Genomic DNA, 23,138 nt, shown 5'->3' with positions numbered 1-23,138 from the left:
TTCTTATATATCGGATTGTGGTGCAGTGGTAGTGTCCCTTTCTTGGAGACAGAAGGCCAATGTTTAAGCTCCCACCTCATCACATACCTTGGCAGGTTAATTTAAAAATATCTACCTCTAACTGGGCAGAGGTTCAGCATAGCCGATTTATTAACTTTAGCATGACTATTACAATACATAATAGCAATGGTCATCTCCGACAAAACAGAATTCAACCATCAACGCTTGAGATTCAATGACATTACAATCTCTGAATCCCCTATTATCAATAGGCTGGATTTACCATTGACCGGAAACTGATCTGGACCAGCCACACGAACACTGGGGCTGCAAGAGCAAAGTCAAAGAGTCGGAACTATGCAGTAACTATATTAATTCACTTCCTGATCCTGAAAGCCTATGAGCCATCTACAATGCACAGTCAGAAGCATGACAGAAAATATTCCACTTGCTTGGAAGATGACAGCTCCATCAGCAGTCAAGAAGCTCATTATCATCAGGCAAAGTAACTTGTTTGACTGGCACCCCATCCCACAACTTCAGCATACACTCCCTCCACCACTGATACACAGTGGCAGCAATATATACCACCTACAAGATGCAGTGCAACAACTCACCAAAGTTCCACAAACAGCAACCTCACACCCACATCCTCTACCACCCAGAAGGAAAAGGGCAAAAGAAGCATCTGAACATCACTTCTGCAGCATCCCCCCAAAAAGCACACATCCTTACTTGGTATTATGCTGGGTCAAAATCCTTTCTAACGTGCCCACCTGCAAACCACAAGTACTACACAGTGTTTCAAGAAGGCAGTTCACCACCACCACCTTCTAATGAGCAACAAATGCTGGCCAAACTAGCAAAGCCCACGTCACACAAACAAAAGAAAATAAAATCCTTCCTATTTGTCAGACTGTAAGACTGAAGTATGAATGTTAGGCAAGTTTTTCAAGCAATACCATTAAAAGTCTTATGGGCATTAGGGGACGCTCCAAATTAGTAATCTAAGCACCCAATTCATAGATCAATGGATCTGCTTCTTCACCAAAGACCTCTCTCAAGGTGCATATTGAGAAGAAATCAAAATTGTACCAAAAACACTGGGATTATTACTCAATTGATGAAAAACACAGAATAAAACAGCTTTTCAAGATTGTTTGTCATTGTTGTAGAAGCATCAGTAACATTTTCTTATTCATTAAGGATATGTGGTTTGAGATTTATGAACCTTGTGCTCTGATCAATCAGCTCCAAAAGAAAATACAAATAAATATCACAGCACTTTTCACAATAGGTCAGAATCAAAAGTGGCAATAATAACATAAATAGCTGGTTGCATGTAGAAACTAGGAAATGGCCATAGGTTAAATATTGACTTGTAAAGGTATCACTGCTGAAGCCTCTCAAAAAAAACCCAAGAAGGAACAATAAGAATAAAATGAAAACAAAATGCTTCGATGCTCAATGACATGATTACCTTGTGCAACAGATTCTTTACAAAGCATAAACCTTCTAAACATAATAAAGTTATATCTAAAGATTGGTAAAGTTGCCAGCCTGTGACTCTCAGCAATAAAAGTTAAGTTTTATTGTTTTATACAGAAACACTTTATTGTGACATTTACCCAAAAAGTAATTTGTGGAACATTCAACTACTTTAAAGTTTTAAAAATGAATCAGTCAAGGAATAATATTCAGCTACACAAAGTAAATCTACGCCAGTATTGGAAATTAGTATGTGTCAGTTATGTCAGTGGCATGCCACATTATTTTAAAAAATTCTTTCCTATCCAAGTTTTTTGTGTATTAATCCTTATGCATTGAATCCCCATGAAAAATATTGCAACTACCTGAAACTGCAAGCAATACAGACTTGAAGATCACAGAAAATGTAATAATATATGTACTTGCCCTGCAAAATCCATCCAAACAAGTTCATATTAAAGCATTTGTAACCAGAGTTTCCAAGAGAATGATCCATTTTGACCACCTCTTGTGTACCCCAGCACAGCAGACTCCAGTCTTCAGCTAATTTTTCTTTCTGTTATTCATCCTTGGGATGTGAACATCAATTCCTGGGCCAGCATTTATTGCCCATACTTAATTAGCCATCAAATGAGAGCCTTGCTAGGCCATTTCAGAGTGGAGTTAAAAGTCAACCACATTGCTGAGAGTCCAGATTCACATGCAAGCCATACCCAGTAGGTTTGGCTGACAAACCTTCCCTGAAGGATATAAACAAACCAGACAGATTTTTACAATTGACAATGGCCACTAAGTCACTATCAGATTCACCTTTAAATTTGATGTTTTTCTATTAAATCTGAATGTCACCATGCCATCATCGAATTCCAAGCCATACCCCCAGAACATTAGATGGAACTCTACATTACTAGTTCAGTAATATTACCAGTGTGCACGAATTGAAGGTATTGGGCTGTCTTGACATTCCTGCACAAGTGCTGAAATCTTGTGCCCTTAGCCAAGCTGCTCAAACAGAGCATATTATGGAAAATTATCCAGTTCTGTGCTGCCCACAAAAGGGAGGATAAATCCAATGCAGTTCGTTATCACTTGAACAGTCTACTCTGGATCATGAGCAAAATGATGGAAGAAATAATTGAAAGTGCTATCCAGCAGCTTTTCTTGAACAATAACCTGCTCACTGACATTTGGTTAGCATTCCACAACAGCCTCATTACAGCCTTGGTCGAAACATAGGCAGAAGAGGTGAAGCCCAGAGATGAGGTAACCACCCTTGACATCAAGTGTGATACCAAGAAGCCTTAACAAAACTGACGTCAATGGGAATCAGGGGCAGAACACCACACCAGTTGAGTCATGCCTAGTCCAAAGGAAAATAGTTGTGGTTGGAGGTTAGTCATCTCAACCTCAGGACATCATTGCAGGAGTTTGAGACGATAGTGTCCTAGACCCAATCAGCATCAGTTTACAACAGAAATTACGTTCCTTTCTTCATAAAAAAGGAGGCTTGCTATTGATTGCAAAATATTAAATACCAGTCACAACTCTTCAGATACTGAGGCTGTCGTGCCCACATACAGCAAGACCTGGACAGCATCCATTCTAGAGCTAGCATGTGACATCGCATTCATTTCACACAAATGCCAGGCAATAACTACCTCTAACCGGTTAGGCCTAACCATCTTCAGCTGCTTCATCAATCACCCTCCATCCATCAAAAATGTCAGAAGTAGGATTTACTGATGATTGTCCAATGTTCAGCACTATTATTGACTCCAGAGATATCGAAACAGTCAATATTTTTTCTTCCTGTATAAAAACTTAGCTCGTGCAGCAGCGGCCTTCTTGTTTTCAAGAAGGTGTGTGGACAGAACGCGAGCCAGGAAGGAACGAACATATTCAGGCATTAGCTAAACCCGAAACATGACACATGTAATGTCTCCCACCCATCCTCCTCCTCTAACCAAAAAATAAAAGACTGTGCGGAAGAACGGTAAGGTAAGGCTTTTTTTTATTCTTCTGGAAATCTAGAGTAGAGGGAATGGAAGCTAGGGCAGTTGCATGCTCCTCTTGCAGGATGTGGGTGGTAAGGGTCACTGCTGGTGTCCCCTCTGATTTCACCTGCGAGAACTGCACCCAACTCCAGCTCCTCAAAAACAGCATTAAAGAACTGGAGCTGGAGCTGGATGAACTCCGGATCATTCAGGAGGCTGAGGGGGTGATAGAGGGGAGTTACAGGGAGGTGGTCACACTCAAGGTACAGGAAAAAGGTAGCTCGGTGACTGTCAGGAAAGGGAAAGGGAATAGGCAGGCAGTGCAGGGATCCCCTCTGGCCGTTCCCCTCAATAATAAGTATACCGTTTTGGATACTGTTTGGGGGGGGAGGGGACCTACCAGGGGAAGGCCATAGCGGACAGGTCTCTGGCACTGAGCCTGGCCCCGTGGCACAGAAGGGAAGGGGGGAGAATAGGAGAGCAGTTGTAGTGGGGGAATTCAATAGTAAGAGGCACAGACAGGCGGTTCTGTGGACGTGAACGAGACGAACGGATGGTACGTTGTCTCCCTGGTGCCAGGTCCGTGATGTCTTGGATTGTGTCTTCAAGATCCTTAAGGGGGAGGGTGAGCAACCAGCAGTCATGGTACACATCGGTACCAATGACATAGGTAGAAAAAGGACTGAGAATGTGAAAAATGAGTACAGGGAGTTAGGTTGGAAGCTGAAGTCCAGGACAAACAGGATAGTTATCTCTGGATTACTACCAGTGCCACGTGATAACGAGGGAAGAAATAGGGAGAGTGTGCAGCTAAACACGTGGCTACAGGGCTGGTGTAGGAGGCAGGGCTTCCATTATGTGGATAATTGGAGCACATTCTGGGGAAGGTGGGACCTGTACAATAAGGATGGGTTGCACCTGAACCGGAAGGGCACATATATCCTGGGAGGGAGGTTTGCTCGAGCTATATGGGATGGTTTAAACTAGATTGGCAGGGGGTGGGGGACCAGATTTGTAATTCACAGGATGAGGTATTCAGCCTTCCAACAGACACAACAGGGAGTGAGGTTGTTAATCAAGAAATGCGGTCGATGGAGCGTAATTGCGGACACAGAGATGGTTTGAGGTGTGTATACTTCACTGCTTGAAGTATCAGAAATAAGGCAGATTAACTTAGAGCATGGGTCGGTACTTGGAACTACAATGTTGTGGCCATTACAGAAACTTGGGTAACTCAGGGAGAGGAATGGTTGTTGGAAGTTCCAGGATTTAGATGCTTTAAAAGAAATAGGGAGGGTGGAAAAAGAGGCGGTTAAGTGGCATTGCTAGTCAGGGCTAGTATAGCAGCTACTGAAAGGCAGTTCAAGAATGATATGTCTACAGAGTCAGTTTGGGTTGAGGTCAGGAACAAGAAAGAAGCAGTCACTTTGTTGGGGGTTTTTTTACAGACCCCCTAATAGTTGCAGAGAAATGGAGGAGCAGATTGGGAGGCAGATACTGGAAAGGTGCAGAAGTCACAGGGCTGTAGTCATGGGTGACTTCAACTTTCCAAACATTGATTGGAAACATTTTAGTTGTAATAGTTTAGATGGTGCGGATTTTGTCCAGTGCGTTCAGGAAGGATTCCTGACACAGTATGTAGATAGACCAGCACGAGGAGAGGCCACTTTGGATGTGGTGCTTGGCAATGAACCGGGCCAAGACCTGTTGATAGGAGAGCATTTTGGCGGTAGCGATCATAACTCTTACTTTTACAATAGTCATGGGAAAGGATAGGTACATACATCAGGGTAAGGTTTATAATTGGGGGAAGGGTAATTACAATTCTGTTAGGCGAGAACTGGGTAACATAAAATGGAACAGATGCTGTCAGGGAAGAGCACTGTTGAAATGTGGAGATTGTTTAAGGAATGCATACTGTGTGTGCTCGATATGTTTGTCCCTAGCAGGCAGGGAAGATGCAGTCGAGTGAGGGAGCCATGGTTCTCAAGAGTGGTCGAAGGACTGGTTAAGAGGAAGAAGGATGCTTATATAAGGTTTAGGAAACAAGGAACGGAAAAGGCTCTAGAGGGATACAAGTTATCCAGGAAGGAGTTGAAGAAAGGGTTTAGGAGAGCTATAAGGGGGCATGAGAAAACCTTGGCAGATAGGATCAAGGAAAACTCCAAGGCTTTTTACACATACATGAGGAATAAGAGAATGACCAGAGAAAGGATAGGGCTGATCAAGGATTGTAAAGGGAATTTGTGCACGGAGCGTAAAGAGATAAGAATACTTTTCTTCGGTATTCACAACTGAGAGGGACCTAGTTGTAAAGGAGGACAGTATGAAACAGGCTGGTAGGCTAGAGGAGGTCGATGTTAGTAAGGAAAATGTACTAGGAATTTTGAGATAGATGGCCTGATGGGATTTATCCAAGGATTCTATGGGAAGCGACGGAAGAGATCGCAGGGCCATTGGCGATGATCTTTTCGTCCTCACTGTCCATGGGTATAGTGCTGGAAGATTGGAGAGAGGCAAACGTCATTCCCTTGTTCAAGAAAGGGAATAGGGATAACCCCAGAAATTACAGGCCAGTTAATCTTACGTCAGTGGTGGGCAAATTATTGAAAAGGGCTCTGAGAGATAGGATTTATGATCACTTGGAAAGGCACAGTTTAATTTGTGATAGTCAGCATGGATTTGTGAGGGGTACATCATGCCTCACAAACCTTATTGAATTCTTTGAAGAGGTGACCAAACACGTGGATGAAGGTAGAGCAGTGGATGCGGTATACATGGATTTAAGTAAGGCATTTGATAAGGTTCCCCATGGTAGGCTCATGCAGAAAGTAAGGAGGCATGGGATAGGGGGATATGTGGCAGTTTGGATTCAGAATTGGCTGACCCTTAGAAGACAAAGGATGGTAGTGAACGGAAAATATTCAACATGGTGCTCAGTTACGAGTGGTGTACCACAAGGATCTGTTCTGGGTCCTCTTCTATTTGTGATTTTTATAAATTATTTGGATGAAGGAGTGGAAGGGTGGATTAGTAAGTTCGCAGACGATACGAAGGTGGGTCACGTTGTGGACAGTGCGGAGGGCTGTTCTATATTACAAGGGGACATTGAAAGGATACAGAGCTGGGCTGAGAAGTGGCAGTTGGAGTTTAACCCTGAAAAGTGTGAGGTGATTCATTTTGGAAGGACAAACTTGAAAGCAGAATACAGGGTTAACGGAAAGGTTGGCAGTGTGGAGGAACAGAGGGATCTTGGGGTTCATGTCCACAGTTCCCTAAAAGCTGCCACCCAGGTGGATAGAGTTGTTAAGAAGGCGTATGGTGTGTTAGCTTTCATTAATAGAGGGATTGAGTTCAAGAGCCGTGAAGTTATGCTCCAGCTATACAAAAGCCTGGTTCGGCCACATCTGGTATATCGTGTCCAGTTCTGGTTGCCTCATTACAGGAAAGATGTGGAAGCATTGGAAAAGGTGCAGACGAGATTTACCAGGATGTTGCCTGGAATGGAGGGAAGGTCTTACGAGGAAAGGTTGAGAGAGCTAGGGCTTTTCTCTTTAGAACGACGAAGGATGAGAGGTGACTTGATAGAGGTGTACAAAATGATCAGAGGTATAGATAGAGTAGACAGACAGAGACTTTTTCCTCGGGTGGAGGTAGCTATTACGAGAGGGCATAGTTTTAAAGTGAGTGGAGGTAGATATAGGGTAGACGTCAGAGGTAGGTTCTTTACTCAGAGAGTGGTCGGGGTGTGGAATGCATTGCCGGAGTGGGTAATGGAGTCGGCCTCATTAGGGGCATTTAAGTGGCTATTAGATAGGCATATGGATGATAGTATAAGGTAGGGGTGGAGGTGAGATAGACCTTAGGATTAGGGTAAAAGTTCGGCACAACATCGTGGGCTGAAGGGCCTGTACTGTGCTGTACTGTTCTATGTTCTATGTTCTAGATGCAGCAAGAGCCAAATAACATTCAGGCTCTGGCTGATAAATGGCAAGTTGGGTGATCTTTGCAGATATATTCCCACATTTCTTCAATTTTAAACCATTTTAGTTTCAGGCATTATCATCAGATGATGGAATCAAGAATTGACAGTATATACCGTACCTCAACTGTAACAAATAAAATGTAGAATTCATGACAAACAATACTTCCTTTACCAGGATTTGAAAGATGTGACATTGTTGCCTATTGTACAGAACATGCCTGTAGAATGTTTAAAATGAATAAATTGCAAGATTAAACATAAGCTTTCGGTTCTGAAGAGTCAGATTAGTAATTCTGTTACTCTCTCCACAGATGTTTAATAGGAGAAATGGTAAATATTTACAGACTACAAACTAAAAGGCCAGTATGATTGCTTTTAAAATCAATCAATCTGAGAACTAAGTAATTAAATTAGGAGATCTCAGGCCAGGTGATGTGTTGTACCTGCATCATGTAGGAATTGGTGGACCCCGCTGCAATTCATGGCGACCACTTCTGTAGTAAGTGTTGGTTGCTTGTGGAATTCCAGCTGAGTTGATGAACTAGAATCTGAGCTTTGAATATTGCAACAAATCAGGGAGGGGGAAAGAGTTACCTGGATGCCGTGTTTCAGGAGACAGTGACATACCTTAGATTAAGGGAGGGTGTGACTGAGTGAGGCAGACAGAGATCCAGGAGATAATACAGAAGGACCCTCAGTCCTTAAGCTCACCTAACAGGTTTAGAGATTCTTGCTTCCTTTGTGGAGGAGAGTCGGGGCTGAAGGGAGGATGAGTAAACTGACCATAGCATCATGGCACAGACAGCCATTCAAGAGGGAGCAAGGAAAGAGAAATGTAGTTGCAATCAGGGATAGAATAGTCAAGGGAGGTCCGAAGGCTGTGTTGTCAGCTTGGTGTGCGGGTTCAGGATATCTCAGCTGGGCTGCAGAGAAACTTGGAATGGGAGTGGAAAGATCCAGTTGTCGTGGTCCATTTAGGTACTAATGATATAGGTAGAAAGAGAAAAGAGGTTCTGTTGAAGTAATCAGAGCAGTTAGGAGCCAAGTTAAAAAGCAGAACCAAAATGATGATAATTTCTGGATTACCATCTGAGCAACAAGCAAATTGGCACAGGGTCAACAAGAATAAGAGGTTAATGCATCGCTCAAAGATTGGTAAGGGAGAAAGAGCTTTGAATTCATGGGACATTGACAGCAGCACTGAGGAAGGAGGGAGCTGCTCCGATGGGATGGGATCCACCCGAATCATGCTGGGACCAAGCAACCTGGTAAATAACTAGTTGTGGATTGGGTTTTAAAACAAAAGCTGGGGCGTGGGTTCAGATGAATGAAAAATTAAGGAAAAAAGTTAAGGGGTGGAGAGCTCGGAAGATGCTATGAAAGTTTCCATGACAAGTAATAGGGCAGAGAGTATGGAAAGGATCATGACTCTAACTTCAGGCATGGCAGATAAGGGGACAACTATGAGAAGGGGTGGGGACAGTGAATGCAGGACTGAAGTGTTCTAATTAAATGTACACAATATACGTAACAAACTAAGCGAGCTTGTAGCGCAGATTGAAATTGGCAGATACAATACTGCGGATATCACAGAAATGTGGCTGCAAGGGGATCAAGGCTGGGAACTAAATATCCAAGGATACACATCCTATTGAAGGGGCAGGTTGATGGGCAGAGGGGACACATTGCCTTCTTACTAAGAAATTAAATTAAATCAATAGCAAGAAGTGATATCGAGTCAGAAAGTGTAGAATCTGTATGGGTAGAGTTGAGGAATGACACACGAAGACCGACCCTGATGGGAGTTGTGTGCAGCCCCATAGCAGTAGTCAGGATGTAGGGCAGAAAATAAACCAGGAGATGAGAAAGGTACTAGAAGGGAGGGAGGCAGGAAATGATTGGCCAGTTAGCCTGGCCTCAGTCATTGTTAAGATTTGAGAGTCCATTAGAAAAGAAAAGATTATGGAATACTTGAAAGTGCATAGTAAAGTAAGGCTGAATCGTTATGGCTTTGTCAAGGGGAGGTCATACCTGACAAATCTGTTAGAATCCTTTGAAGAGGTAATAAGCAAGTTAGTCAAAGGAGAGCCTGTGGACATGATCGGTTTGTATTTCCAGAAGGCCTTTGATAAGGTGCCACACAGGAGATGCTAAGAGCCCATGGTGTTAGGACAAAGTCAGAAATCACACGACACCAGGTTATAGTCGAACAGGTTTATTTGAAATCACAAGCTTTCGAAGCACTGCTCCTTCACCTGACAAAGGAGCAGAACTCCGAAAGCTTGTGATTTCAAATGAACCTGTTGGACTACAACCTGGTGTCATGTGACTTCTGACTTTGGTCACCCCTGTCCAACACCGGCACCTCCACATCATGATGTTAGGGGCAAGGTATTGGCATGGATAGAGGATTGGCTGGCTGGCAGATGGCAGAGGGTGGGGATATAGGGGTCTTTATCAGGATGGCAGCAGGTGACTATTGGAGATCCAGTGAGGTCAGTGCTGGGACCAGAACTATTCACATTGTGCATTAACAATCTGGTTGAAAGAACTGAGAGCATTGTTGCTAAGTTTGCAGATGATTCAAAAGATAGGTGGAGGGACATGTAGTATCAAGGAAGCGGGAAAACTGCAGAAGGACTTGGACAGGTGAGGAGAGTGGGCAAGAAGTGGCAAATGCAATACAATGTGGGAAAAAGTTTAGCAGGAAGAATAGAGAAATATGAATGGGGAAAAGCTTCAGAAATCTGAAGCTCAAGGGACTGGGCAGTCCTAGTTCAGATTCCCTGAAGGTTAATATGCAGGTTCATATGGCATGTAGAAAGGCAAATGCAATGATAGCATTCATTTCATGAGGACTAGAATGCTGAGGCTGTCTAAGGCTCTGGTCAGACCGCATTTAAAATATTGAGCGCATTTGTGGGTCCCATGTCTAATGAGCGATGCACTGGTGTTGGAGGGGGTCCAGAAGAGGTTTACAAGAATGATCCCTGGGATGAAAGCTTGTTGTGTGAGGAGAGGTTGAACATTCTGAGTCTGTACTTGATGAAGTTTAGAAGGATGAGTAGGGATCTGACTGAAACTTAGGGAATACCGAGAGGCCCAGGGAGAGTGATGTGGAGATGTTTCCAGTAGTAGGAGAGACTAGGACACAACAGCACAGCCTCAGATTGAAGAGACGACCCTTCAGAACTGAGATGAAGAGGAATTTCTTGAGCCAGAGGGTGGTTAATCTGTGGAACTCATTGCTGCAGAGGGCTGTGAAGGCCAAGTCATTGATGGCACTTAAGACAGTGACAGATAGGCTCTTAATTGCTAAGGGAATCAAGGGTTACGGGGAGAAGGCAGGAGAATGGGGTTGAAAAACATATCAACCATCATCGAATGGCGGAGCAGAATTGATGGGCTGTATGACCTAATTGTGCTCCTATATGGTCTTATGCTGTCAGACCTGCTGAGTTTCTCCAGCAATTTTTGTTTTCATCAAATGATTGAAGGAGTTGCACAAACATTTAGAAAAATGATATTATGTTCAGAACCAATAAAACCAGACAAACTGCAGAATATAATTTTATCAAGAATACATACAACAATATAAGCAAGAAGCATATTATTTCTAATATCACCAAGTGGACGAACACGTACTTGAGTTTTGGATTGCATACTGAAAGACTCAATGATATAGCAAGAAAGAAAACTCAAAAATTCCACTCTACCTTTCAACTAAGACTGAGCATATAACTCAAATAACATCTTGAATGGGTTCTTTTACAAACAGGACTCAAAACTGTGCATACTAAAATCCTGTTCGCAAAGGGATGCATTCCCAGAGAACGCCAAATTTGATGATTTTCAAACGGCAAAATTAGCCAACTACACATGCACACAGTACAAATTTACACTCGAGAAAATTGTGCAAGAATAAACACTGGATCCCAATGGGTTAAAAGGCACCCAGAATGTATTGTACAAATAAGCAAATTAGTGAAGGGGAACATGTAAATGTCGTGCAACTTTACAGTTTACTGGAAATAAATACTGTATCAGGAAATGAATGCAATTGACAAAACTGTATCTACCTCGGTCACTGTAATCATCCACTATGATGAGCTCCTTCAACAGAATATCAGGTGAGGTATCAAGAACACTGTGCACCGTCCTCAGGAGTGTTGACCAGGCCTCATTATAAAATGCTATTACTACTGACGTGGCTGGAAGGTTTCGATAATCGTATTTTTTCTCTCTGCACCTATAATATAAACATTAAAAACAGCATCATGTACAGTTGCATTAGAATTACAACATATTGAATACATTTGGCACATTTGTTGCACTTACTTTACACAATGTGAACATTTTGAAGACACGCACTTTCTCAGCAAAAACAAATCGTTACCATTCGTCCCTTTCCAAAAAAAGAGTGCGAAATACTTCAATATTTTTCTGAATACTTTTGGCTGAAAGAAATCTGTTCAAATGTAATAGCTAAACAATAGTACCTTATTAACCTTGAAGATAATTCAAAGGAATTCATAATTGTGAGTGCATTTATCATTTTCATTCAGTCATTTCTCTTATTTCTATCTCAATTCATTACATACAAACTGAATTCAGATTCTTAAAATTGCCATGATGTGATGAGAAGTCATCAGCCACTGGAGAGGTCCCAGAGGACTAACAAGTAACTAATGTTGTTCCCCTATTCAAGAAGGGAAATAGGGATAATCCAGGAAACTATGGATCAATGAGTCTCACATCGGTGGTTGGGAAGCTATTGGATAGAATTCTTAGGGATAGGTTTTACGCACATTTGGAAAAACATGGTCTAATTAGGGACAGTCAGCATTGTGCAGGGCAGGTCACGTCTTACTAACTTGATTGAATTTTTTGAAGAGACAACAAAGGTGATTGATGGAGGCAGAGCAGTGGATGTTGTTCACATGGATTTTCGTAAGCCTTTTGACAAAGTCCCCCATGGTCGGCTCATTCAAAAGATTAAGATGCATGGGATCCATGGTGAGTTGGCTGCGTGGGTTCAGAATTGGCTTGCCCATAGAGGGCAGAGGGTGGAAGGTTGTCTTTCAGGCTGGAGGTCTGTGACTAGTGTTCCACAAGGATTGTACTAGGACCTCTGCTGTTTGTGCTATTTATAAATGACTTGGATGAAAATGTAGATGTGTGGGTTAGTAAGTTTGCAGCTGATACAAAGATGGGTATCTTTGTGCATTGTGTAGAAGGTTGTGAAAGGATGCAGCAGGATATAGATCAGTTGCAGATGTGGGCAGAGAAATAGCAGATGGAGTTTAATCCGGCTAAGTGTGAGGTGCTGCACTTTGGGAGATCAAATGTTAAAATAAAATATACAGTCAATGGCAGGATGCCGAAAAGCATTGATGTTCAGAGGGATCTTGGGGTTCAAGTCCATAGCACCCTGAAAGTAGCCACACAAATAGATAGGATAGTAAAGGCGGCGTATGGCATGCTTGCCTTTATTGGTTGGGAAACTGAGTACAAGTGTCAGGATGTCATGTTGCAGCTTTATAAGACTTTGATTAGGCCACACTTAGAGTATGGTGTTCAATTCTGGTCTCCACATTACAGGAAGGATATGGAGGCTCTCGAGAGGGTGCAGAAGAGGTGTACCAGGATGCTGCCTGGATTATAGGGTTTGACCTATAAGGAGAGACTAGAAAAACTCAGGTTCTTTTCTCCAGAGCAGTGAAGGCTGAAGCAAGACTTGATAGAAGTCTATAAAATTATGAGATGCATAGACAGTGTTGATGGTCAGAATCTGGTCTTCCGGAGTTGAAATGTCTAATACTAGGGAGCATGCATTTAAGGTGAGATGGGGAAAGTTCAAAAGAAATGTGGGGGACAAGTTTTTTTTGTACAGGGAGTGGTAAGAGTCTGGAACATGCTGCCAGAGGTAGTGGAGGAGGCAGTTATGATAACGACATTTAAGACACTTTTAGATAAGCACATGAATATGCAAGGAATGGAGGGATATGGACCAAGGGTAGGCAGAAAAGATTAGTTTAATTTTGTGTCACGTTCGGCACAACATCTTGTGCTGTACAGTTCTATGCTCTAACTCACATTGTCTCACTTATTAGTCCAGGCATCAGAATATATAGCCACTCTGCTATCATACATTCAAGCACAGATTTTTAAAATCTTAAGCTATTTTATCCCAAATGTAGTCGAGCCAAACAAACAAGGAATTTAGTTTTGTTCTGCATAAATTTAGTGTCCTGAATTTTGTCTGCACTGCTAGCACTGAAGAAATCTGTGAACAAAGATCGAGTGAACTATATGGTGTGACTTATCTTTCCCAATGTCTACCTTAGTTCTGGAGCCAGCTTTTGAGAATCTCTGGAATCATACCACTGTGAAGTCATCAAATAGGCTAAGCTGCCAATCACATTGAATAATTCACACAAATAGCAAAACTTGAAGTAAAATGTAATGAAGTAGCATGCAAGCCTCAACATTGACTTTTGTAATTTTACACAATGTTAGATAAAGATAGAGAAATAATTAGGAGTAAAATAAAAACTGAAATATCAAACCTTAAAAGAAATTGCTTTTACATCTGTGGTCTTTTTTTTACCAGAGCACGGGATGGAGAAATGTGGTACTCTACAAATTAGATTTCTGGGCCAGAAAGGTTAATCAACAGTGATTATGCATTAGTATATCATTAATAAGATCCACCAAATCCGAGAATTCTAAGAGTGGGAACTTATGTTCAGTGATATCTAATTGATTTCTATCTTCAACAGCAAATCCTACGGGAGTCACTGACAGTGACTTCAATTTTCTGCATTGAACTGGGTATGTGCAAAAGCCTGAAGTTGCCGCAAGTTTCACAGTATTAATGAAGACTGTGTACAGTTTTGCAACAACACAAAGTTAAAATCCAGTTCATTATCTCAACCAGTCACTTACCCCAACAATATCCAAGCAATGAGAAAATACAATGACAAAAAAGTCCTTTGTGGTAAAACCTTCACCTTTGACTTTAAAGTGACTGAAGCCATTTAAATTCAGGATGTCAATCTATATGATTTGATATTTAATGACTGCATACCACAAATTACATTTACATGCTCCTAACAGCATAGCAATCTCTATACTACAGAGGATTCACAACATGAAAACCTTGTCTATTTGAGAGTTAGTGGCGTTGTACAGGGGGGTTGGCACAGATTTCTGTCCATTTCTGGCCGATTTCAACATTGCATTTTGTATGTTCTACTTCTGGTTTGAGAAACTTGTTTAACTGAACTAACAGAATGAGTGCTCCCATAAAATTTCCCTGAACTACAGAGTGTCTGATCCTAGTAAAAGCCCCTTCCAAACTCACAACCACTTCCATCTAGGAGGACAAGGGCAGCAGATACATGGGAGCACCACCACCTACAAGTTCCCCTCAAAGTCATTCTAATTTGGAAATATATCGCCATTCCTTCATGTTACTGGGTGAAAATTCTGAAATTCCCTTCCCTAAGGGCTATGTGGATCAACCTGCAGCATATGGACTGCAGCAGTTCAAGGCGGCAGCTCACTACCACCTTCTCAAGGCAATTGGTAAAGGGCAAACCAGTGACACCCACATACCACAGGTGAAAAAAAAATCTAGTTCTGACACCCACACCAAGCTCATGAAGTTCAATCAGAGACAGTAAGAACTGCCGATGCTGGAGTCAGAGATAACAGTGTAGAGCTGGAGGAATACAGCAGTTTCTGAAGAAGAATCCCGACCTGAAGCATCAGCTTTCCTGCTCCTCTGATGCTGCCTGATCTGCTGTGTTCCTCCAGCTCTACACTGTGTTATCTCATGCTGTTCAATGTTACTTTCCCCAAATCATTCAGTTGCTCAGAATTCAGCCTCAATACTTTTAAGCTGAAATACTTTATCTTTGTTGCGTCTGACCCCACCATTACGAGGTATACAAAGTATAAAGTCATAGACAGATTCACATAGCAAAGGTCTATTCATTGTAGCTGTCTCAGTTAAATCCCAAAAATAAAGAACATTGGCTTTATGCTTTTTTATAAAAAGCAGAAATCAATTCAAATCCATTTGAGTTTCAGGTGAAAATTAAAGTGTAGAAATACCACTTTCCCCAGTGCTACCATTTTCTAGCACTAACACTCCATTGAGCAAGAGAACACTCCCAGAGCTTTCACACCCAAGAAAATTGCTTTTTCAATGAGAACAAGGTCATCCACTTCATTGGCAGTGGCGTCAGAACTCTCAAACTATCATGAACTCAGTCTCCCACCACACCAAAACTAAAACTGCCTCTCAATTTCAAACCCAAAATAACTGCAAACTTCCATATCCTAAGACTATTCTTCCCAACAACCCTCCAAATTCACATCAAAATCTCTCCATGAACAATACTTCCAACTGCCTTCCACTTGAAAAAGATTCTGGGCTTTACAATAATTATGTATTATACACAAATAAACAGGTTAATCAATTTACACAAAAATAAGCACTTTTACACTGTAAAAGCTTGACACTCAGTAATTTACCAAAAACAAAATGGCACAGACACATTTTACATCCATACTCTGGATAATATTGTCCTCAAACCACCTTAAAGGTTAGAATTTCATAATTTATAATTTCTTCCTTGATCTGAAATTAATGGTTTTTACAATCCTTCAGAGTTAGTAATTTAGCCCCAACACTGAAAACAAAAACATCTCTCTGCACTGCCATTACTACAAAGATTGTAGACAACAATATTACTAGTTCTTTCGCTAAGGAAGCCTATTTGCTGTTTTAAGATCTCACCTTTCAACTTGTTCATCTCAAATCAACATGGTCTGAAACCTTTTAACTAAGTCCAAGTTTGCTTTAATTGCATTTATTCAATTTTCTGCAGTTAAATTTTAATTTATAACATTATCAAAAATGAAACATTCATAAGATTACATAAAATACATGGTCTACAAATGATCAATATGACTGAAGACTCAGTGGCACTAATAAAAATTGGAGCAGGATTACATAGTAAATATTGCATAAACCAAACCAATGGCACAATCTCAACTTCTAAAGAAAACATCAATGGTCACTGTTTCCTCTTTGGCAATTGAATGCAGCAGTCAGCTATTTATTTATGAAAAAGTTTGAAGTGCTTCCCGTTTTCTCTGTGTTCTGCAAACAAAAATCAGGTTCTATCATCAAGAAATCTGCAAGGTGAAATGCATCTGATTGGTCATTTCTCCTTGGTGTCTGTCGGTTAAAGTTTGATTCTTCTTACAGTTTTATTAGTTGTTTTCCACTCATAGCTGGTCTTCAAAGCAGAACTAAATTATCAATATTCTATGGCAAATTGCACATTCAGTAAGATTCAACTTACCATCACTCAATCCCTACTATCAACATCCTGTGGGTCACCACTGGCCAGAAACTGAACTGAATTAACCACATAAGCACCGTGACAAAAGAAGCAGGCCAGAGGCAAGGAATCCTACAGCAAGTAACTCACTTTTTAACTCCCCATTGCCTGTCCACCATCTACAATTGGCATGGATAGAGAATTGGTTGACCAGTAGAAAGCAAAGAGTAGGGGTAAATGGGTGTTTTTCTGGTTGGCGGTCAGTGGTTAGTGGTGTGCCTCAGGGATCAGTGTTGGGACCGCAATTGTTTACAATTTACATAGATGATTTGGAGTTGGGGACTAAGTGTGGTGTGTCAAAATTTGCAGATGACACTAAGGTGAGTGGTAGAGCAAAGTGTGCAAAAGACACTGAAAGTCTGCAGAGGGATATAGATAGTCTAAGTGAGTGGGCAAAGGTCTGGCAGATGGAGTACAATGTTGATAAGTGTGAGGTCATCCATTTTGGTAGGAATAACAGCAAAATGGACTATGTTTTAAATGGTAAAAAATTGTGGCACGCTGCTGTGCAGAGGGACTTGGGTGTCCTTGTGCATGAATCGCTAAAAGTAGGATTGCAGGTGCAGCAGGTAATTAAAAAGGCAAATGGAATTTTGTCTGTCATTGCTCGAGGGATGGAGTTAAAAAACAGGGAGGCTATGCTGCAGCTGTATAGAGTCCTGGTGAGGCCACACCTGGAGTACTGTGTGCAGTTTTGGTCTCCTTACTTGAGAAGAGATATACTAGCACTGGAGGGGGTGCAGAGGAGATTCACTCGGTTGATTCCAGAGTTGAGAGGGTTGGATTATGAGGAGAGACTGAGTGGACTGGGATTATACTCATTGGAATTCAGAAGAATGAGGGGAGATCTTATAGAAACATATAAGATTATAAGGGAATAGATAAAGTGGAGGCAGGGAGGTTGTTTCCGCTAGCAGATGAAACTAGGACTAGAGGGCATTGCCTCAAAATAAAGGGAAGCAGATGCAGGACTGAGGTCAGGAGGAACTTCTTCACCCAAAAAGTTGTGAATTGTGGAATTCCCTGCCCAGTGAAGCAGTTGAAGCTACCTCGCTGAATGTTTTTAAGGCAAGGCTAGACAAATTTTTGAAAAGTAAAGGAATCAACGATTACGGTGAGTGGGCGGGTAAGTGGAGCTGAGTCTCAAATGGAACAGCCATGATCTTATTAAATGGCGGGGCAGGCTCGAGGGGCCAGATGGCCTACTCCTGCTCCTAGTTCTTATGTTCTTATGTACAAAGCACAAGGCAGGAGTATGATTGAATACCCCACCTCTCACCTGGAGGAGTGCAGTTCCAACAATACTAAAGAAACTTATTACCATCCAGGGCAATGCAGCTTGCTTGTTTGACACCACATCCACAAACATTCACCCTCTCCACTACCAGTGCACAGTAGCAGCAGAGTGCATCCTATCAAGGATACACTGCAGAAATTCACCAAAACTCCTCAGACAGCTCTTCAAAATCCATGACCACTACCATCTGGAAAGACAAGGGCAGCAGATACATGGGGACACTACCAACTGCAAATTTCTCTCTAAGCCACACATCATCCTGACTTGGAAATATATCGCCATTCCTTCACTGTTGCTGAGTCAAAAATCCTATGGCTCCCTCATAAGAGCATTGTGGATGCACCTCCATCAAATGGACCACATAGCCCAAAAACGTAGCTCACCATCATGTTCTCAAGGACAATTAGGGAAGGGTAATATATTCGGACCCAGTTAGTAAAGCCTACATTCCCTGAATAATACTTTTAAAAACTGAGGAATGCGTTGCCAGATAAATGAAATAAAATCATGAGTTTGATTTTGAGATTACACTGTTCCCACTTCTACAGTTCAAAGGCAGGCCATTGGCACATCATACCAGAGTCAGCTCTTTCAAAGAGCTTTAAGTTCTTCTGGGAGGGTTCTTGTGTATCACTTGAACATAGAATACATTGTTGCATTTAATAATGCCAAGTGGGACAGTGCAGATAAATAAACAACTTCTGCCAGTTTGGGGCATATCAGAAAAGGGGACACAGTCTGAATTTTAAGAGCCTAACCTCCAAAAGTGAAAATGGGAGACAGTTCCACAGGCACACACAGGGTGCCAGAAGTTTTGAACTTTCCTCCACAAATAGCAATTCATGTTAGATCCATTGATAGTTCTAAACCTGAAATTTCCATGATCTAATTTAATAGTGGAACAAGGTTAAGAGAATAAATCACTTACCCCTGTTAGTGTGGAGATTATTACTCGAAAGGTACAAGTGTAGCTGGGTAAAGGATCAAGGGGATCTCAGATTACAAATACAACAACCACTAAAGGTTACATCACAGACTATCAAGATAATTAAAAAATGCATGCCACACATTAAGATTTGTTTCCAAATGGATGGAATTTCAAAGTAGGGAGGTTATGCTAGGCCTGTTTCCATCCCTGGTTAAACAGCAGTTAAAAGTACGTACAGTTTCTGGTTGCCATATCAATAAAAGGATGTGGAGCACCGGAAAGGGTACAGACAAGATTTACAAGGACAATAGCAGAAATGCATGGGTAAAATAACAGGAAAAGACTAACAGGACAGCATTCTTTTCTCTTGGAAAAAGACCAAAGAATGATCTAATACAATCATGAAAGGTTTTGATAAGATCCCATACAATGAGAATGTTTCTTCTTGTGGGAAACAGCTTTAAGTAATGTCCTATAAAAAAGAAAATCTGCCATCACTGCTCCAGACCACAGCAGTGTGGGTGACTTTAACTGCCCTCTAGGCAATAAGGGATGGGCAATACATTCTGGACTATACAGCAAAGCTACATCCCAAGAATGAAGTTAAAAGAAAAGGCCATCAATAGAAAGGTTTCTCACCAAGAGATCTAAAAGGAAATGAAAATGCAACTTTATTACCCAAAGAGTGGTTATGACATCAAACCCACTGGGGTGGGGAGAGAAGTGGTTGAACTAAATAATATTTATGCAGTTAAGGGGAACCGAGCAAACCATTTCAATGGTATGGTTACAACAGTAGACTTGAATGAGAAACATCAGAAGACTACCTGAATAGAACATAAACACAAGTACAGACTGGTTGGACGAAATGCTTATTTCTGTGTTATGTACCCTATGGTCTTTACAGTGATCTTTAAGATCTTCATTGTACCTAGGTACATGTGACAATATATTAATTAAATAAATAGATACCCAAGATAGCTCAGGAAACACCGCACTACACTATTAAATTCTTTTTGCTTTCTTTCAGGGGAATTCAGTCATGCTATTAAATAGAGACTTAAATTAGCAGTATTCCTCTTATACTATTAGCAGCAATCCTCTCAGAAGACAAGTTATTTTAGGACAGAGCTTCCAAACTTGTTTTTTTTTGGGGGGGGTGGTGCAGGACCCCAAGTGGCAGTAACTGCCACTATAACAGGTGTGCCTCTTATTTAGCATGCCACCATTACCACCCACCTCAAACTCCCAAATCTTCCAACACACCTTCCAATTCTCACCAAGGGCTCATGGCAAGCTTCAAGCTTCAAAGTAGGGTCACGATGGAAAAATATTTGTGAAGTCCTGTTTCAAGGGACAGAAGAATTCCCATTAGCAGCTACACTGTGCACAATGATCTTGTACAGCAGATTCCTTATTTTGTAAAGTGCGCAAAGTAATTAAAGGCAAAAGGAAGTTACGCTTTGCAAGTTCAACACTTAAGACATACTCAGTATGTCCATCAAATTTACAATGAGAAGGCTTTCAGCTGTTAACTCCCTTTGCCAAAGTTCATTTTCTTAAACTTGTAGACTTCTAATAGTACATTCACTAAACTGAACATTCTTTTTTGAATATTTGTTTTTCTCTGAAGAAAATCTTAACTCAGAGACAGTATAAACAGAAATTGTACAAGGGACCAGGGAGGTTGGTCCACACAAATGGTACTTTTTAAAATCAAAGCCACTGCACATGCAGTCAGATTAACCAGGTTCAAGAGTAAAAGGCCCTCCTTTGGAGGGAAATTACAGTGAAGAGTTTTTATTTTGTTTACGCCATACTCTTTTCGATAATTAAAGTGACTGGGCTGGCAAGTTAAAAGAGCACTACTGCCCTCCAGTGTTATATAGAGAGATTAGTAAATATCAAGCATTCTGGAACAGCAAAGTTAGAAGAATTAGAGACAAATTTGCATATTTGTTAGGAAAACCAACTGATGATTAAATTGCTAAGCCCGGGTTTCAAAAACCTTTCATAACAAGTGCACCATCTACTTAAGAATGTAAACGAAGAAAATGTACAAGGCAAAGAAAATTCTCAGTTTAAGTAGATTGTGATTTTTCTTCGTAGTATCAAAACTAAGTGGCCAAAAGAGCAAAATGACTTGTTAAAGGTTTACTAAATGCAGGACCATGAATAATTAGTTTATTGTATTGCCTTACAAGGCAAAAGCACTTCAAAAATAATAGAAAATATAAATTGATAGATTAGCAGAAAACATACTGGTTCTTTCAGCCCACCTGAAACAAGCTACTTAAGAAAAAGGAACAGGAATAGCCAATTGCGGCCCTTCAAGCCTTCTCCAACTGTTCACATACACACGGTTGAACTTCTGAACTTATTTTATTCACTTGTGGAACGTGGGCATCACTGGCTGGCCAGTATTTATTGCCTGTCCCTATTTGCCCTTGAGAAGGTGATGAAGAGCTGCTTTCTTGAACTACTGCAGGTCATGTGGCATAGATTGTCCCATATTGCCTGTTAAGGAAGGAATTGCAGAGAGTAACAGTGAAGGAATGGCAATATATTCCAAGTTAAGATGGCTTTGAAGGGAAACATACCCTCATGTACCAGGTGCACTTATTCTTCTGGATAAAAGTGGTCATGGGTTTGGAAGCTGCTCAGGATCTTTGGAGAATTCCTGCAGTGCATCTTGTAGACAGTAGCAGCACTGTGTACTGAGTATCAGTGGAAGCAGTGAATGGGTGTGGATTTGGTGCCAATTAAGTGGGCTCCTTTGTCCTGGAGGGTCTTAAACTTCTTGAGTGTTGTTGGAGCTGCACTCAGCCAGGCAGGTGGGGAGTATTCCATTATATTTGTGCCTTACGGCTGGTGGGCAACTTTGGGGACTCAGGCAATGAGTTACTCATTGTAGCATTCCTAGCCTCGAACCTGCTCTTCTAGCCACTATATATGGTGAGCCCAGCTCAGTTTCTGGTTAATGGTAACCCCCTGGGATGCTGATAGTGAGGAATTCAGTGATGGTAACACGGATTGAATTTCTAGGGACAGAGTTTAGATTGTCTCTTATTGGAGATAGTCATTGCCTGGCATGTGTGTGGTGCAAATGTTACTTGCCTCTTGTCAACCCAAGCCTGGATATTGTCCAAATTTTGTTACATTTGAATGTGGACTTCTTCAGTATCTGAGGAGTCATAAACGATGCTGAAAATTATGAAGTGGCAAGCATCGACACTTGTGATTTTCCAAAGGACTCCACTTTTACAGCTGCTGTCCTTATCCCTCGATCCCAAGAGAGATCAAAAATTTGTCTCAAACACAACCCTCTAGCATACAGAATTCTGAGAGCTCACAGCCCCAAGTGAAGAAAATCTTCCTCATCTCATCCCTGAATTCATTCATAAAATGAGGGCATCACTGAATAGACAGTATTTATTGCCCATCCTTAATTGCCCTGAGGGCAGTTAAAAGTCAACCAGATTGCTCGTGGATCAGGAGTCATATGTACGCCAGACAAGGTAAGGACAGTAGTTTCCTTCCCTAAAGGACATTAGTGAACCAGATGGGGTTTTCTGACAATCAAAAATAGTCATCCTTAGACTTAATTTGAGATTTTTTTTTTACAAATATTGAATTCAAATTTCATCAAGTGCCATGGCAGCATTCGAACCCAGGTCTCCACAACATTATCTGGATCTCTGGATAAACAGTCCAATAATACCACTGGGCCATCACCTTCCCCCAGTTATCTACTCATTAGCTTGAAGTAATGATGTCATGCTGCAGATTCCCTGGCCAGGGAAAGTAAACCCTCAGTCTCTACCCTGTCAAACCCCTTATGAATCCTGTACATGCCTATGAGATCACCTTTCACTATTCTAAATCCCAGAAAGCATTAAACCACTGATCAATCACACTACCCCACCGTACCTGCATCCACCTATCACCATCTCACCTACCTTCCCCCAGCCCCACCCCTCCTCCCTCTATTTCCCAACTTCCTTCCCCCTCCCCACTTCTGATGAAG

General features: G+C 41.4%; 1 protein-coding gene across 1 annotated transcript in view; it reads right to left on the bottom strand.

Moving 5' to 3' along the window:
• The window catches only part of LOC109932838 (UDP-N-acetyl-alpha-D-galactosamine:polypeptide N-acetylgalactosaminyltransferase 12), a 71,802-nt gene that overhangs the window by 37,202 nt on the left and 11,462 nt on the right, over positions 1-23,138 (bottom strand). Inside the window, exons 2-3 of the mRNA XM_048608307.1 lie at positions 11,806-11,872; positions 11,547-11,716 (exon numbers count right to left, since the gene is read on the bottom strand). Coding sequence (XP_048464264.1) covers positions 11,547-11,716; positions 11,806-11,872 — 237 coding nt within the window. The remainder of the gene's footprint in view (positions 1-11,546; positions 11,717-11,805; positions 11,873-23,138) is intronic.

Source organism: Rhincodon typus, chromosome 2 (assembly GCF_021869965.1).
Source record: "Rhincodon typus isolate 14 chromosome 2, sRhiTyp1.1, whole genome shotgun sequence".
Classification (NCBI taxonomy): Eukaryota; Metazoa; Chordata; class Chondrichthyes; order Orectolobiformes; family Rhincodontidae; genus Rhincodon; species Rhincodon typus.
Note: the sequence above shows the minus strand (reverse complement) of the source record. Positions and strands in the feature narration are given on the sequence as shown.